At 44.5% G+C, this 13,493-nt stretch overlaps 2 protein-coding genes across 2 annotated transcripts in view; both read right to left on the bottom strand.

The window, feature by feature from the left end:
* LOC109475115 (dapdiamide synthesis protein DdaC-like) overlaps positions 1-4,052 on the bottom strand; it is a 5,139-nt gene extending 1,087 nt beyond the window's left edge. Inside the window, exons 1-4 of the mRNA XM_019775652.1 lie at positions 3,410-4,052; positions 2,781-2,940; positions 1,983-2,171; positions 844-970 (exon numbers count right to left, since the gene is read on the bottom strand). Coding sequence (XP_019631211.1) covers positions 844-970; positions 1,983-2,171; positions 2,781-2,940; positions 3,410-3,786 — 853 coding nt within the window. The 5' untranslated portion in view covers positions 3,787-4,052. The remainder of the gene's footprint in view (positions 1-843; positions 971-1,982; positions 2,172-2,780; positions 2,941-3,409) is intronic.
* Positions 4,053-6,326: 2,274 nt separating this feature from the next.
* The window catches only part of LOC109475114 (gamma-glutamyltranspeptidase 1-like), a 7,655-nt gene continuing 488 nt past the window's right edge, over positions 6,327-13,493 (bottom strand). Inside the window, exons 2-8 of the mRNA XM_019775651.1 lie at positions 12,199-12,416; positions 11,815-12,010; positions 11,101-11,261; positions 10,592-10,635; positions 8,519-8,706; positions 7,579-7,688; positions 6,327-6,481 (exon numbers count right to left, since the gene is read on the bottom strand). Of these exons, the coding sequence (XP_019631210.1) occupies positions 6,327-6,481; positions 7,579-7,688; positions 8,519-8,706; positions 10,592-10,635; positions 11,101-11,261; positions 11,815-12,010; positions 12,199-12,416 (1,072 nt within the window). The remainder of the gene's footprint in view (positions 6,482-7,578; positions 7,689-8,518; positions 8,707-10,591; positions 10,636-11,100; positions 11,262-11,814; positions 12,011-12,198; positions 12,417-13,493) is intronic.

Raw genomic sequence — 13,493 nt, 5'->3', positions numbered from 1 at the left:
TCGAAACGTCCGGAAATAAAATCCGTAACTGATCCAGTAGTAGAGTTTGAATTTTCTTACGACTGAATGAAATATTTGTGTGACTAACTTGACAGTCAGCTACAGGTCGTAATGAAGTATACCATCGAACGGCAACGCAGATGAACTTACATGCTAAGAAGTAATAGTATTGGGTACTAAGGACGCACAACGCATCTTTGTCAACCATGCAAAGTAACACGATCCTTTGGGGTCACGTGGCGTAGCGGCAGAATGCTCAACTCAGAACCATAGAGGTCCCGGGTTCGAGTCCTGACATGCCACCGATCTTGTGCCCTTGGGAAAGGCCCTTTACTCGACTTTTCTCACTTAACTCAAGTGAAAATGAGTATTGTCCTGTCATGTATCTGTCCCGTGTTGGTGGCGGCATTGATATAAGTTGAAAAAACTTGAGTGTGTCGTCACCACGTCTGGTGATTACATGTTGGAATTAAAAAAACAACTTCCAATCCCTGAGTGAAGCGAGGTGTATGATATTTACTGGTAGTGAAACCATGCGAAGGACCGGTGCAATGGCCAAGTGGGTAGAGTGTTCGCCTTGCATTCGGTAGGACGTGAGTTCGATCCCCGGCCGAGTCATACCAAAGACTTTAAAAATGGTACATACTGCTTTCTCTGCTTAGCACTCAGCATTTGGGAAAGAGTTTGGGACTTAAACACATACCACTACCAGTGGACTAGCCCCCTGCTGTAGTGACTTCTGTATGTGGCCCAGGGCTAATGAACGGAGATGGGCGCCGCCCTATGCCGTCACTTGACGCGGGAAGGCTCTTTAACTAACTTTTTGAACCGTGCGAAACGAACCTCTGTACAGCGTCATGGCCGGCCGGGTGTACCACCAGGTGAGCGCCCCGTCATCAGCCCAGCGCCACGTCATGCCGCGTGACGTCATGTACCGCTCTACGTCATCCCTGCTGTCCGTGCGGAAAATCTGATAGTGAGTGAAAAAAAAAACACGTTTTACTCTTAAGTTCATATTTTTTTACATTTGTAGTTATTCAACTGTTTGTAATGCTTTTTTTTAAGTCAAAGATAGATAATTACTGGAAGGGGAAGAAGTACAACGTTAACCCTACTTTAGCGGATATTTATAGGCAATTCCTCTCAATCCGAACATTATGTATGCATGTGTGTATGTATTGTACACTTTTGGTGAGTTCTTAGATCTTCTGACCAATAGATGACGCCATGTGTCTCCAAAGGTCCCTTCGTGTTGAATAATGACTATTTAACCCTGACGAAGACCGTAGTACACAGGCGTCCAAAGTTTCCTTTTTACCAGATGAGTGCCTGCAAAACCTGCACAACTGACCACTTCTACATATACATATACATGTACATGAGAACCACGTGGCAACTTTTGGGTGGTCCTTCAGATAATTTTTAATAATAAGTGACACTAGCATTTAGAATCTTGTCTAATGTCTATCCAAATAGACCAGTTTATTTTATCGGATCGCTGAGTGGTCTTTTTGGACAGTTTTGTCTGAATCTCTCAATCGACGATTCATGTTTGAGACAGTTTAGCTAGTAATAATGATTTTGAAAGACACGTTTTAACTTTTATCCAGTTTGAAAAGTCTAAAATACTTACTATTACAATTTGGGAAGATTATGAAGCAAGTTTAAACTGCAATTTCCAACACAACAAATCTACATCAGGGCATTACAACCATCCCTCAACAGAGACGGGAGGCACCACAGACTTTCTGCAACCTATGATCCACTGCTCACGGAGTCACGTGTGTTATCTGCGTGACGTCACAGAAGTGGTGGGTTGCTCATTCCTTGACAAAGACTGGGGCTGTACAGTCGAAAATTTGGGTGCGTCCAATTTGTTGTGTTGGAAATTGCAGTTTAAACTTGCTTCATAATGATTTCTACCAACACAGATGAACTTTGAAGATAAAATTTGGGGAAGATGATGCAGAGTAAAAACTCACGCTTTTCCACGTGTTGAATCCGTGAAACGCTTCCGAACTTTCCGGCATGTGACGGTGATACCGGATGCCGAGACTCCGGAATTTGGCGACGACCGACGGATCGAGTTTCCGGAGAATCTGCCGCACGTCCGCCATGACACTTTCTCCGCCGCATCCAGGCTCTGCCGGCTCCAGGCAGAAGAAGAGAATCTGCAAAAGTGCCCAGAATAACATAAAGGTACGAAGGCCCACAACGACACTTCCATACACCTCTTTCACAGTGGCAGGGCTGTCGATGAGGTGTATGGAAGTGTCGTTGTGGGCCTTCGTATGAAGGTGTCGGTTGCCGTGGGAAGATGATTTTTAAAATTTAACAAGAAAGCCATACATTATTAGGCCACAGCAGGTAAATTTTAGACTCCAAATCTAATGCAATATGGCGAAAAAAACAAAGCGGGCCAAAAAAAAAAAAACAAGATTCCTACACACATCTCGAAATTGGGGTGGCGTAGCTGTAGCGTGGACGGCTCAGGACCAACAGGTCTCGGGGTCGAATCCTACCCATGCGTCACCGATCTTGTGCGATCTTGGGAAAGGCACTTTACACAACTTTCCTCACTTCACTCAGTTGTAAATGAGTACCTAGCTTCGGCTAGGGACGTGTTTGGGGAGAGACACACCCCACGCACGTTAAAGAACCCACCGCACTTTTTGAAAAGAGTAGGGGGTCCTTCCCAGTGTGAGTAATTCAAACCTCACAGTCCGGTCTTGCGCAGAATGTACTTACATGTACAAAACTGTACGTTACGCCTAAAGTACCTTCTCCGGATAGGGATGTGTGTACGCCATCTCGTTGTGCGTTTCCATGGAGATGGAAGGATGTTCTATGCTCGCCGTGTCCACGTGACCCGTGACGTTGGTTCTCAGCGCTGCTCCTCCCTCATACGTCATAGGCCTCAGACCGGAAGTATTAAAAAATCTGTGAAAAATAATGATAATATTTATTATAATAGATCTAGGGTTTCTTTTGAATCCCCTAAACTTGAAGTAATTTGAATCCACAAGGCCTCCTCTTTCCCTAAGATCATTTCGTCACCGCACTTAGACGTTATAACGTCAAGTAACAATTATTACACTTGGGTGACTGACCAGACGTTAGCCAAGTTAAAAGACGTTGAAGCAAAGCTAGACAGTTCTTAACCAACCAACCAACCAAGCAAACAAACAACCAAGCAAACAACCAACCAAGCAAACAACCAACCAAGCAAACAACCAACCAAGCAAACAACCAACAAAGCAAACAACCAACCAAGCAAACAACCAACCAAGCAAACAACCAACCAAGCAAACAACCAACCAAGCAACTAACCAAACAACCATTTAAAGACTGAGTCATGCCCTTTCTTGACTGATCCAACAACCATTTCTAAGACCCGTTGCCACTTTACCTTGAGAAATCCTTGGCTGTGTGAAGTGGCAGACCGCGGAGCAGCGCCGCCCCGACACCTCCGTCCACGACACTCCTGACGACGTCTCGGGCCGCGACAGCCCAGTCTTCGGGAGAGAACCGCGCGCCGTCCGCGGGGACGTACACGGGCGGGAAGCCCTCCCCGGGCGGCGACAGGACCTCCGGGACGCCGGGGCTGTCCGAGCCGACCAGGAACCGTCTCCCCCGAAGAGGAGCCGGCGGCTGACCGCTCCAGTCCGCGGCCGTCTCCTGCAGTGTCGGTGCCGCCGCCTCCGCGCGAGGTTTGGACCCGAACGAGCGGCAGCAAAACGCAGCTTGGACGAGTCTAATCTGCCGAGTTCCTGTCTGCAGCCACATCCTTATTCACTAATGAGGCAGTTGATTAACCTCAAATGTTGTGGTGTCTTGTGTTGTGAGCCGGTCGAACCAGTACAGACTAGGGCGTAGGCCTTAAGGCTGTGTACCATTAGTAGTCGGGCTATCAAACAAGCACACAACGTAACAGGCTAGTGGAAGAGCATTCAGACAAGCTGTTTACTGGGCAAACATGCGACCTTTTGGGGGAACATTGACGCTTATATTATAACACGTTTGTTGGGTGACGGCTTAGACTATGGTTGAGCACCAAAGTCCACGGCGGGTACGTATATCTGGTTGACAATGTTGGTCGTTGCATCATTGCTGTTTTTGTTATGCTATAATTGCATCACTGTTTTGTTGACTATTACATCATTTGTACCGGCCTGTGGTCTCACGCACGTGTTTTGTGTGTGCAGAATCAAAGTCCATTCGTGACAAGGGGGAGGGCCAAAAACCTCGGCTGCTAGTCACAGCCGAGTCAAGTTGATAAAATGTCAAGTAACACACGTAAGACTTAACAATGATTGCATCATGTTGAACTTATACCTAGAGTCACATTGAACCCGTGGTTATGTCTCAGTGTGTTTTATTTATCTCGGCAGTATATAAATGCTACACACTACCAAATCATGACAGCATAGTCTTACCCGGTACCCACGCGTAAAAGCCATAGGCGCTGCAGAGATTGTCTGCATTTCGCTCTAAGCTACATTTTCATTATCTTACACATTTGAGCATGTAATGGCTGGGTATAGTTTGCAGAGTTAGAAAACTGCATTTTTACTTATCATAATAAGTACTGTCTTATAGCAAGGACGTTCTCATGATTGAACGTCCTTTAAAACTGCAGAAACAAGCCAAGACGAGTCGTTTATTTTCTAGGTGGTTACCCTAAAAATCAGCCAAGGGCTCTTCCAGTAACAATTTTCCATCAGAATTTTGTAAAATACATTCATATATATGGTCAGACAGGAGTCTAAATCCCTCCTTCTATAAAATTGCAACATTATGTAACCCAACACTTGTTACCACGGTGAGAGATGTCAAAAAATCAGGTCATTGGCCAGGTCAGAGGTCAGTGTTTGGAACGAAAGAAGAGGAAACGTAGCAAAAACAATATGTATTCCTTCGGTAAACATAAAAATGTGCGCAGGTTTTGCTATCACTGCTTTGTTAAGAGATGGGTCGAGCCTGTCTCTCTACCGGTGACGTCAGACTCCCGACGGGAAGCCACCCTTCCTCGAGTCGGAGTGAGCGAAGATTGCCGAAGATTGCCGAACCACGGCTTGCACCATGGCCTCGGGCCACACCGGGATCGCCTTGCCGTGTATCTTCTCCAGCTGGTGTAGCACCACCTGGCGACAAAGAAAGAAAGTGCAGCTTATATATGTATAGATATATAGATATATAGATATATAGATATATAGATATATAGATATATAGATATATAGATATATAGATATATAGATATATAGATATATAGATATATAGATATATAGATATATAGATATATAGATATATAGATATATAGATATATAGATATATAGATATATAGATATAGAGAGAGAGATGGGGGGAGGGAGAAAGAGAGAGAGAGAGGGAGAGAGACAGAGGGAGAGATAGATAGATTGATAGGTAGATAGATAGATATATGCATTCCCAAACGAACAGATGCATCTATAGCAGTGACACCTGTGCTGCAGTGCAATGTGAACCAGTCAGAATTCCCCTGAGGAAGGTGACAGACGGTCACCGAAACGTCGGCGGAAAAAAATTGAACGTGTAAATAGAGTCTTTTTACTCAATAACAAGTAATATGATTACCTCCGGCTTGAAGGGACGTCTTGTCTCATAGTACAGGATGCCCCTGATGTCTTCAGTTACACTAATGTGCAGGCGGGGCTTCTCTATAGCAGAAGAGATGTTCCAACCAAGCAGCAAGTGGTGGACAATTGCCTGTGGGAAACCACATTTACATCAGTTTAACAACTTCAGTGAAGTCATTATAATTAACAGCAATTAGAGGTATGTGATGTTACTAGATTAGGGGGGTTTTCGATGTATTCAGCAAAAATGCTAACATGAACCAATTATTGTCAGACAATATTGTTGGAGGCTCTGATGATTTATGTGACGGAATAGTTTTTATAGAGACAGATAAACCTACTGGACTGATTTGTGAATCGACAGAAAATCATGGGCTCCTAATGATACTTCTCATTTCTTCAAATCAGTCCCCTGGCTTAGAGGTGAGTGACCGCAAGCTCTCAGAGCAGGGGCCATTTAGTCCCGGCCATGATAGTAAAAGGCTTTGTGACTACAAAAGAAGATACCAGTACTTAATTTACCGCTCAACGTTGCTGAAAGACCCCCCTCATCCCCCATGAAGACTCGTTTGTGTAGAGAAACGTCGCAACTTCAAATCAAAGAACATTTCATCAATAAAGTTATCGCCAAAGTCTTTATACATTGTATATATACTTAAGAGCAACTTTATCTGCCGTTAAGCGTTACCAGGACCCCCCATACAGACCCTTTTACGTGAAATCAAGAGCACTTACATCTGTCAATGCGGTTGCGATCCTCACCCCTCCAGAGCCTCCGATCACCAGTCTGACGTCACCGCTACGGTCCAACACGATCGTGGGACTCAAGGCCGTCATACCCCGCTTACCCGGCTGCAACTCACGGCCTGGGGAATATATGAGACGTTTATTGCAAATCCAAGGCATTAAACCGGTACATCTGTTTTCCCTCAAAATACAAAAGTTCTGCTGCAGTACCAAGGTCAGCCACCAGGAGGCCCATATTTGACATTGGCCTTTGGCTTCCTAAGACCTACCAGCATACCAAATATCATCACAATCCATAAAGGCGTTCTGAGGTTATGCTGACTACAAATGTGCGGAAACACACACACACACACACACACACACACATACACACACAGATACGCGCCAAAAACAATACCTCCATTTTTCATGGAGGTAAAAACACGCTTACCTGGCTGCAACTCACGCCCAGGGAAATATGTGACAAGTTAACGTTGAATAGCAAAGTTCTTTGATCACGACCATTCATTTTTCACGAGCCGACGTTTCGATGACCGTCTGTCATCTTCATCAGGGCAATTATGACTGGTTTACTGTGCACTGACGCTAGATGTTACTTGGTGCATAGTGCACTAAATTTGATTTGATTTATTGAAATTGCAACAGTGCAATACACGCGCAACGGCAGCGTGCGCGACTCGGAATCAAGAGGTCCCGAGTTCGAGTCCTGACATGCCACCGACCTTGTGCCCTTGGGAAAGGCACTTTACACGACTTTCCCCACTAGACTCAAGTGAAAATGAGTATTGTCTGCCCAGTATTCGTTTCTATGTGCGGGACACAACACCAGCAACAGCTGCCTCTGTTCCGCGTGTATTCTTGATCTTGATTGGGTACTGCACATGTACAACACCCCTGAATTGGAGTAAAGCGTGCAGGGGAGCTGTGCGATGCGTTATTTCTGCGTCCTCAGATGCTGTAGTACTGCAGCGTTGAACTTCGTGGGTTCCGCAGTATCTGTTATTTCTTGAGGCAAATTGTTCCAGTCTCTGACAGTTTGTGGAAAGTATGAATATTAATAACAGTCTTTATGAAATGTTAGTGGTTTGTATGAGTTGGAGTTGAAGTGTCACGATTGGCGCGGGATAGGCGTCAACAGGGTTTTGACCGGGAGGGCTGTTTTGCACTGTTGCAATTTCAATTTTAAAAAAATTAAAATAAAAAAAACACGCCATACCTGGACTCCAAGAACGTCCTCGCGTTCCGTCTGAATTCCGCTTAGTGAAGAGTTCCATGTGGCTGTTGGGGATGACGCCTGTGGAGGGAGACCGGAATCTCGCGCCGAAACTGCAGAAACGTTTACATGACGTTTAGGACTCATGGTCAGCTACAAGATATATTTATTTATTTATTTATTAAGTTTTACCACGTACAATACTAAGTATGCACTGTGGATGGCAAGGCGAAACAGGTGTTTCTGACATGAAACACCTTTTCAAAGCCGCCATACCAATAAAATGACAAAACAATACAAAAAGTAATCAAATCACATAATAAAATTTGAACAACAAATAAATAAACTTAGAAAGTACAAGGCAAGTCAACTTATTAACATTGATTAAGATCAACATAAGATCGATTAAGGTAGAGGAACAGTAGTTTCCGATACAATATCTACGCGTATCCATGCCAGAACCTTGCCTGGGGCAAATATGCGTCCTTGGATGAGCGGAGACTATCCAGAGCCTCATCGTAACCCTAACCCATTCTGGCATAGAACTAGATAGGCAACGATACGATGACCTGTACCTGTACCAATCTCACCACGCCATATCTATATATTACACCATTTCTATCTCTCTCTCTCTCTCTCTCTCTCTCTCTCTATATATATATATATATATATATATATATATNTGTGTGTGTGTGTGTGTGTGTGTGTGTGCGTGCGTGCGTGCGTGCGTGCGTGCGTGCGTGCGTGCGTGTGTGTGCGTGCGTGTGTGTGTGTAATATTGTCATCGACATACATGTAAAATCAACAATCGTTTCTGAGTGCAATTTGATATCGTTGCAGGTAACCATACAGACCAATGGTATCACTAAAATGTAACGTTAGCCATGTAGCTACAGGGTTAGACATGTTAGTGATTTGGACAGGCTGACTATAAGCTACTTACTAGCGTCCGATGGAGCTGGTAGCCGATACGGCATCTCCGTTTGGCCCCAGGACAGACACATGAGACGTCCCGCCGACGTCTGGAAAGGCGACAGCCGGACCGTAGTGAGAGATGTCGAACATCCTGGTGTCGTCGATCTTGCGGCGGAGTTCGTCCGCGAACTCTTTGGATGCCATCTTCTTCGTGTACTAATCGGGATAAAATTATCAATTGTTTTTAAAATGACGGGGGAAAATACTGTTGATGCGTGAATTGTAGATTAAATCATGTGATAATATTCGAATGAAAGCTCATCTGTGTTGGTAGAATACATAGTTAAAGAGTTTGACTTGTTCCAACACAATAAGGAGAACTCACCATAAATTTTCGGCTGATCCCGTCAACCTTCGTCAGATTTGTGATGCAATCGCTGACTTTCCGGAAGTCGGAAACGTGATGACGTCAGGAGTGCATCAAAAGTGGCGGGAAGACGGTATCTCCCACCATCACGGTTCAGAGAGGGTTGGTGGGCCCTGATGTAAACTGCCTCCTTCACGCCTCTCACAAAGTAATCCTGCTCCGTATCTAGAATGCGCACCTTGTCCAATGTCCCCCGGACATACAGTTACATTGGACAAGGTGCGCATTCTAGATACCTGGGTATGATATGTAGTACATCAGTACTGAATGATATATTGAACAGAACTACGTTTCTTTCTTTCTTTCCTTTTCTTTCTTTCTTTCTTTCTTTCTTTCTTTCTTTCTTTCTTTCTTTCTTTATCTTCGTCTTTATTCCTCCCTTGGAAGAGCTTTCAAATCAACATATATACAACATATATCGATGACATGAATTTGGGAGAAGTTAGAATTGTGTCAACCCCAACTAAACTTCAGACTGACCTTGACTCATTGGACACCTGGGCCGAAACGAACTCCATGTTACTTAACCCCAAAAAATGTAAAGCAATGTATTTCTGCTTCATGAGAACCCCCCCAGTAATGCACCCACTGACTCTCGGAGGTCAGCCACTTAGCATAGTTACACAAGCAAAGTTACTTGGTTTGCACATACGCTCTGACCTACGGTGGTCTGATCAAGTTGACACCATGGTGTCCAAGGGCAGTAGAAGGTTATACTTATTAAGTAGGCTGCGTCGAGCTGGCCTCCCAAGCTCTGACCTTGTCACAGTGTATTGTGGGTATATTCGACCAATAGTTGAATATGCCACGCCCTGTTGGAATGCGGGTATCACAAAAAAACAATCTGACAGCATAGAAAGAATCCAGAAAAGGGCATGCAGAATCATGCTGGGTAGAAGCTATCACTCGTATTCCGAGGCCCTGTCAACTCTTGACCTCCAACGTCTGTCTGAACGGAGACTGACCCTGTGCCGGGCCTTTGCCCTTTCAGCCACTAGGTCTAGGCACGCCCCCTGGCTACCCCCAGTTAGTAACCACTCACACAACATGCAGCTAAGGCAAACACGTCGCTACAAACCACCCATTGGGACAAAAAGATATTTATGCAGTCCTGTCCCCACAATGCTGAACATACTGAATAACCTTGCCATACAGTAGATTTCATTTTATGTTGTTGCACATGTTGTAATTGTACCTTTTATTATTGTCAGTTGTACTTAAGTAATTTGCCAACAGAAGTTGTATGATGTAATTTTAGCATAAATGTGTATTATTCTAGCGTATAAGTGGTGTTTAATGCCTCTCAAGGCACTTTTTATGTATATATATTTGTATTAGTCATGTAGTTTTTAAAAAATTTGTAAAAGCTTCTCAATTCAGCCTTTGGCTGCAAAAAGCTTCTAACCTACTGTACTATGTATGTATGAAGTATGTGTTTCTGCAAAATAAACCAGTCTATATAAGGGACCATTTCCATGTCACTACAGAACTTTGTTCTAGATAGATTTCTTTCTTTCTTCGCGTGTTGTTCAAAACTACAACGTATTGCGATGTCCTGATTAGCTCACCTTCTAAGATATTGAGAACAAGAATCAAGATTGCTCCCCCTGAGGGAGGCGGTGACGTCAGCAGGATCAGTCCACCCGGAAGTGACGTATTGAGGGAGACCCTAACTTCCGCCCGGTAGTTCAGTAGGTCCTGTTCAGATATGATGCCGCCTATACAAACATAAGAATATTTCAAAAAGGTAAAATAGCATAAAAAGCCGTCTAATAAATATGGTAAAGAAAGATAAAACAAGACTGGCAATGAAAACATACATTGCCATGGCGACGGTGGTTGCTGTTAGGGTTATTGTTTGCATGGCACTGCCATCATTTCATGATTTTGAGGAAGACTTGGTATCTGTTACGTCTAGACAGATACAGTGTACTCCTCCCCTGAGTGTATAGTGAACGAGCCCCGGGGTCACCGAAAGTAGGGCCATCTGGGGCAGACAGGTCTTCCCAAGGGTTCCAGGAATGTGGGCATAGATGTGTGTCAGAGAAATGCCTGTGGACATTCCATTCCTGTGGACAAAATGCCTGTACCATTCCTAAAATTCTTGCAAACTGCACACAATACTGTACCATTAGGCTCCTCCCTGAGACGTCGCCAAAAATCACCTATAAGCAACGACTTACCTTGTTCCCGGATGTCCTTCACCAAATTCTTTGCAATCTCGCCTGTGTAGAAGGCATCTGCACCACCAGTAGCAACCGCTAGGAGCGTTTTGGCAAGCTGTGGCCTCTTGACGGTCATGTTTTCACGCACCATGGCGCCGTCCTCGTCACAGAACACGTCACTGCAAACAACCATGACCACAAGACAATTCAGAAGTCTTAAGAAAGGGGGCGGGGGAATGGAAGAAGGAAATTAGACCATAAGACGACATTAGTTGAGTGATACTACATGAACACGTGAATATATTGTATTGTATTTCCTTCACTTACTGTGTCATTTACTCTATTACATTGACATGGTTGTATTTTCTGCCTGCAGTTCTTGTTGTCAGGGAAATTATATTATTATTAATAATAACAATAAGTTGGTGTTGTATTGTATGTTTTCTAATATCTGGATCACTAAAACAGCTTATAGTTCCTGCACTGTGCTCATTTAGCTCTACTGCGCGTATCGCAGTAATTTGAATAAAGAGAATCATTGGCTGAAAACTTGCCAGAAGCCAGAGTTCCTTTGCAGGACGACGTATTTCCTTGTCCTCAGGCCTAGGGCTCTAAGGACGGGATCTAAACTTCGATTTTTGGCTAAAAATGCAACTTTTTTTCACCCCTTTTTGCCAATAAAATCATATTTTTGACATAATAAAGAGAATCATCAGCTGAACGAAATCTTGCCATAGGCCGTTCTTCCTGTCCAGGACGACGTCTTTCCTTGTCCTGAGGGCTCTGGCAAGATGTGTGCCCACGCAGGTCCCCTCCTCTGCCAGGCGGATGGCGGGGCGGAACAGGTCACTCCACGGCAGCTGCCCGTACCTCTGGTGAGCCTCCCACAGACCCCGGATCTCACCTGGCACGGCGACTGAGATTCCTCCTGGGGAAGTCGTGAGTAATTGAGGTGTTCAAAAATTTCCTCAGAACTATCGTACAGTGAAACTCGTTGCCACCAAGCACAGCAAGGTGTTACTGCTGAAGTGTTACAAATGACAATGCCACATAGAATTGCTTCATTTAGCCATGAGCTACGATAGAATTGATACAAGGTTGACTTTTGTAACGTACCCATTGTATATAGTTCCGGGTTCTCTGCAAACATGTCTTCCGAGGCTGCCAAAGGAGCAGTTTCACGCGCGTCGATGACTTGTGACGTGCCTGTAGACTTGTTGTATACGGTCATCAGAAAACCCCCTCCGAGCCCCAGGGACTGGGGATGCACCACCCCCAGACAGAGGAGCGTCGCGATGGCGGCATCCACAGCGGAACCGTTCACTAGCACGTCTCTAAGGCATGGGGAAATGGATCATGTCAATCAAACTGTTGCAACAAGTGCAATAGTCGGGTCGTGTTAGCCTCTACCAGGCTTGGGGAGGCGGCTGGAAAGAGAAGAAATCGGCCAAATTGAGAGATAAGCAAGTTTGTCCGTTGAGAGGACATTTCGCCGCGGCTAGGGTCGTGTGGCGCGGACGGCAGCGCGTTTGGCTCACACCCAAGAGGTCGCGAGCTCGAATCCCATGTCACCGATCTTGTGCCCTCGAGGAAAGGCACTTTCCTCACTTCACTCAGGTGGAAATGAGTACCTAGCTTCGGTTAGGTATGTCCCTCGGATAGGACGTTATATGGAGGTTTAGTGTTTGGGGAGAGCCACCCCCCACGCACGTCAAAGAACCCACCGTACTTATCGACGTAATTCGTAATCGGCGGCGAAAATTTGACGTAAGGCCACACCAAGTAAATTTTATGGATGACGTCCTTTGGAGACCGTATATCTAATGCGAGAGGGCGAAAAAAAACAAGAAGGGCCCTAAAAAACAAGATGCCTAGATTAGAAATATACTAAGAGACAACAAATGTTAGGACAACAATTGAATGAGGTGACACAGATTAACAAGCAAGAAGTATTTTATTCATCATCAAAACAGCAATAAATCAGGTGGAACAGCAGTTGTCGTCCTGTCCTATTTCTTTCATCACATTTTTGCAGGCCGGCAGAAACAAAGCATAAAATTGCGGCACTGTCGTCACTCTTTGGTCATAGTTAAAGGAAGCGGAATTTCTTGTTTTTTTTTCTAGGAACAGGTCAAAATCAATGCGCGCGAGGACGTCATCCATAAAATTTACTTGGTGTGGCCTTAGTTAGAATACTGTATAATACATTTTTTTAGGGCTAATGGCATTCCTCAATCTGAATGATGAATTTCAATTCAATCATCTGGCCCCCAAAGTTAGAAGCCATGATATTTTGATACCTAATGGTTGCACATTAATTTAATGACACTTAAGAGATCCTGTCACAAGCCTTATGATGGCCATCTAAGTTTTTTAATTTCAATGCATTATTGAAGTAAAGGTGGGTCAGT

The sequence above is a fragment of the Branchiostoma belcheri genome, unplaced genomic scaffold (assembly GCF_001625305.1).
Source record: "Branchiostoma belcheri isolate BF01 breed outbred unplaced genomic scaffold, Haploidv18h27 scaffold33, whole genome shotgun sequence".
NCBI lineage: Eukaryota > Metazoa > Chordata > Leptocardii > Amphioxiformes > Branchiostomatidae > Branchiostoma > Branchiostoma belcheri.
This window is presented reverse-complemented; position numbering and strand designations above follow the sequence as displayed.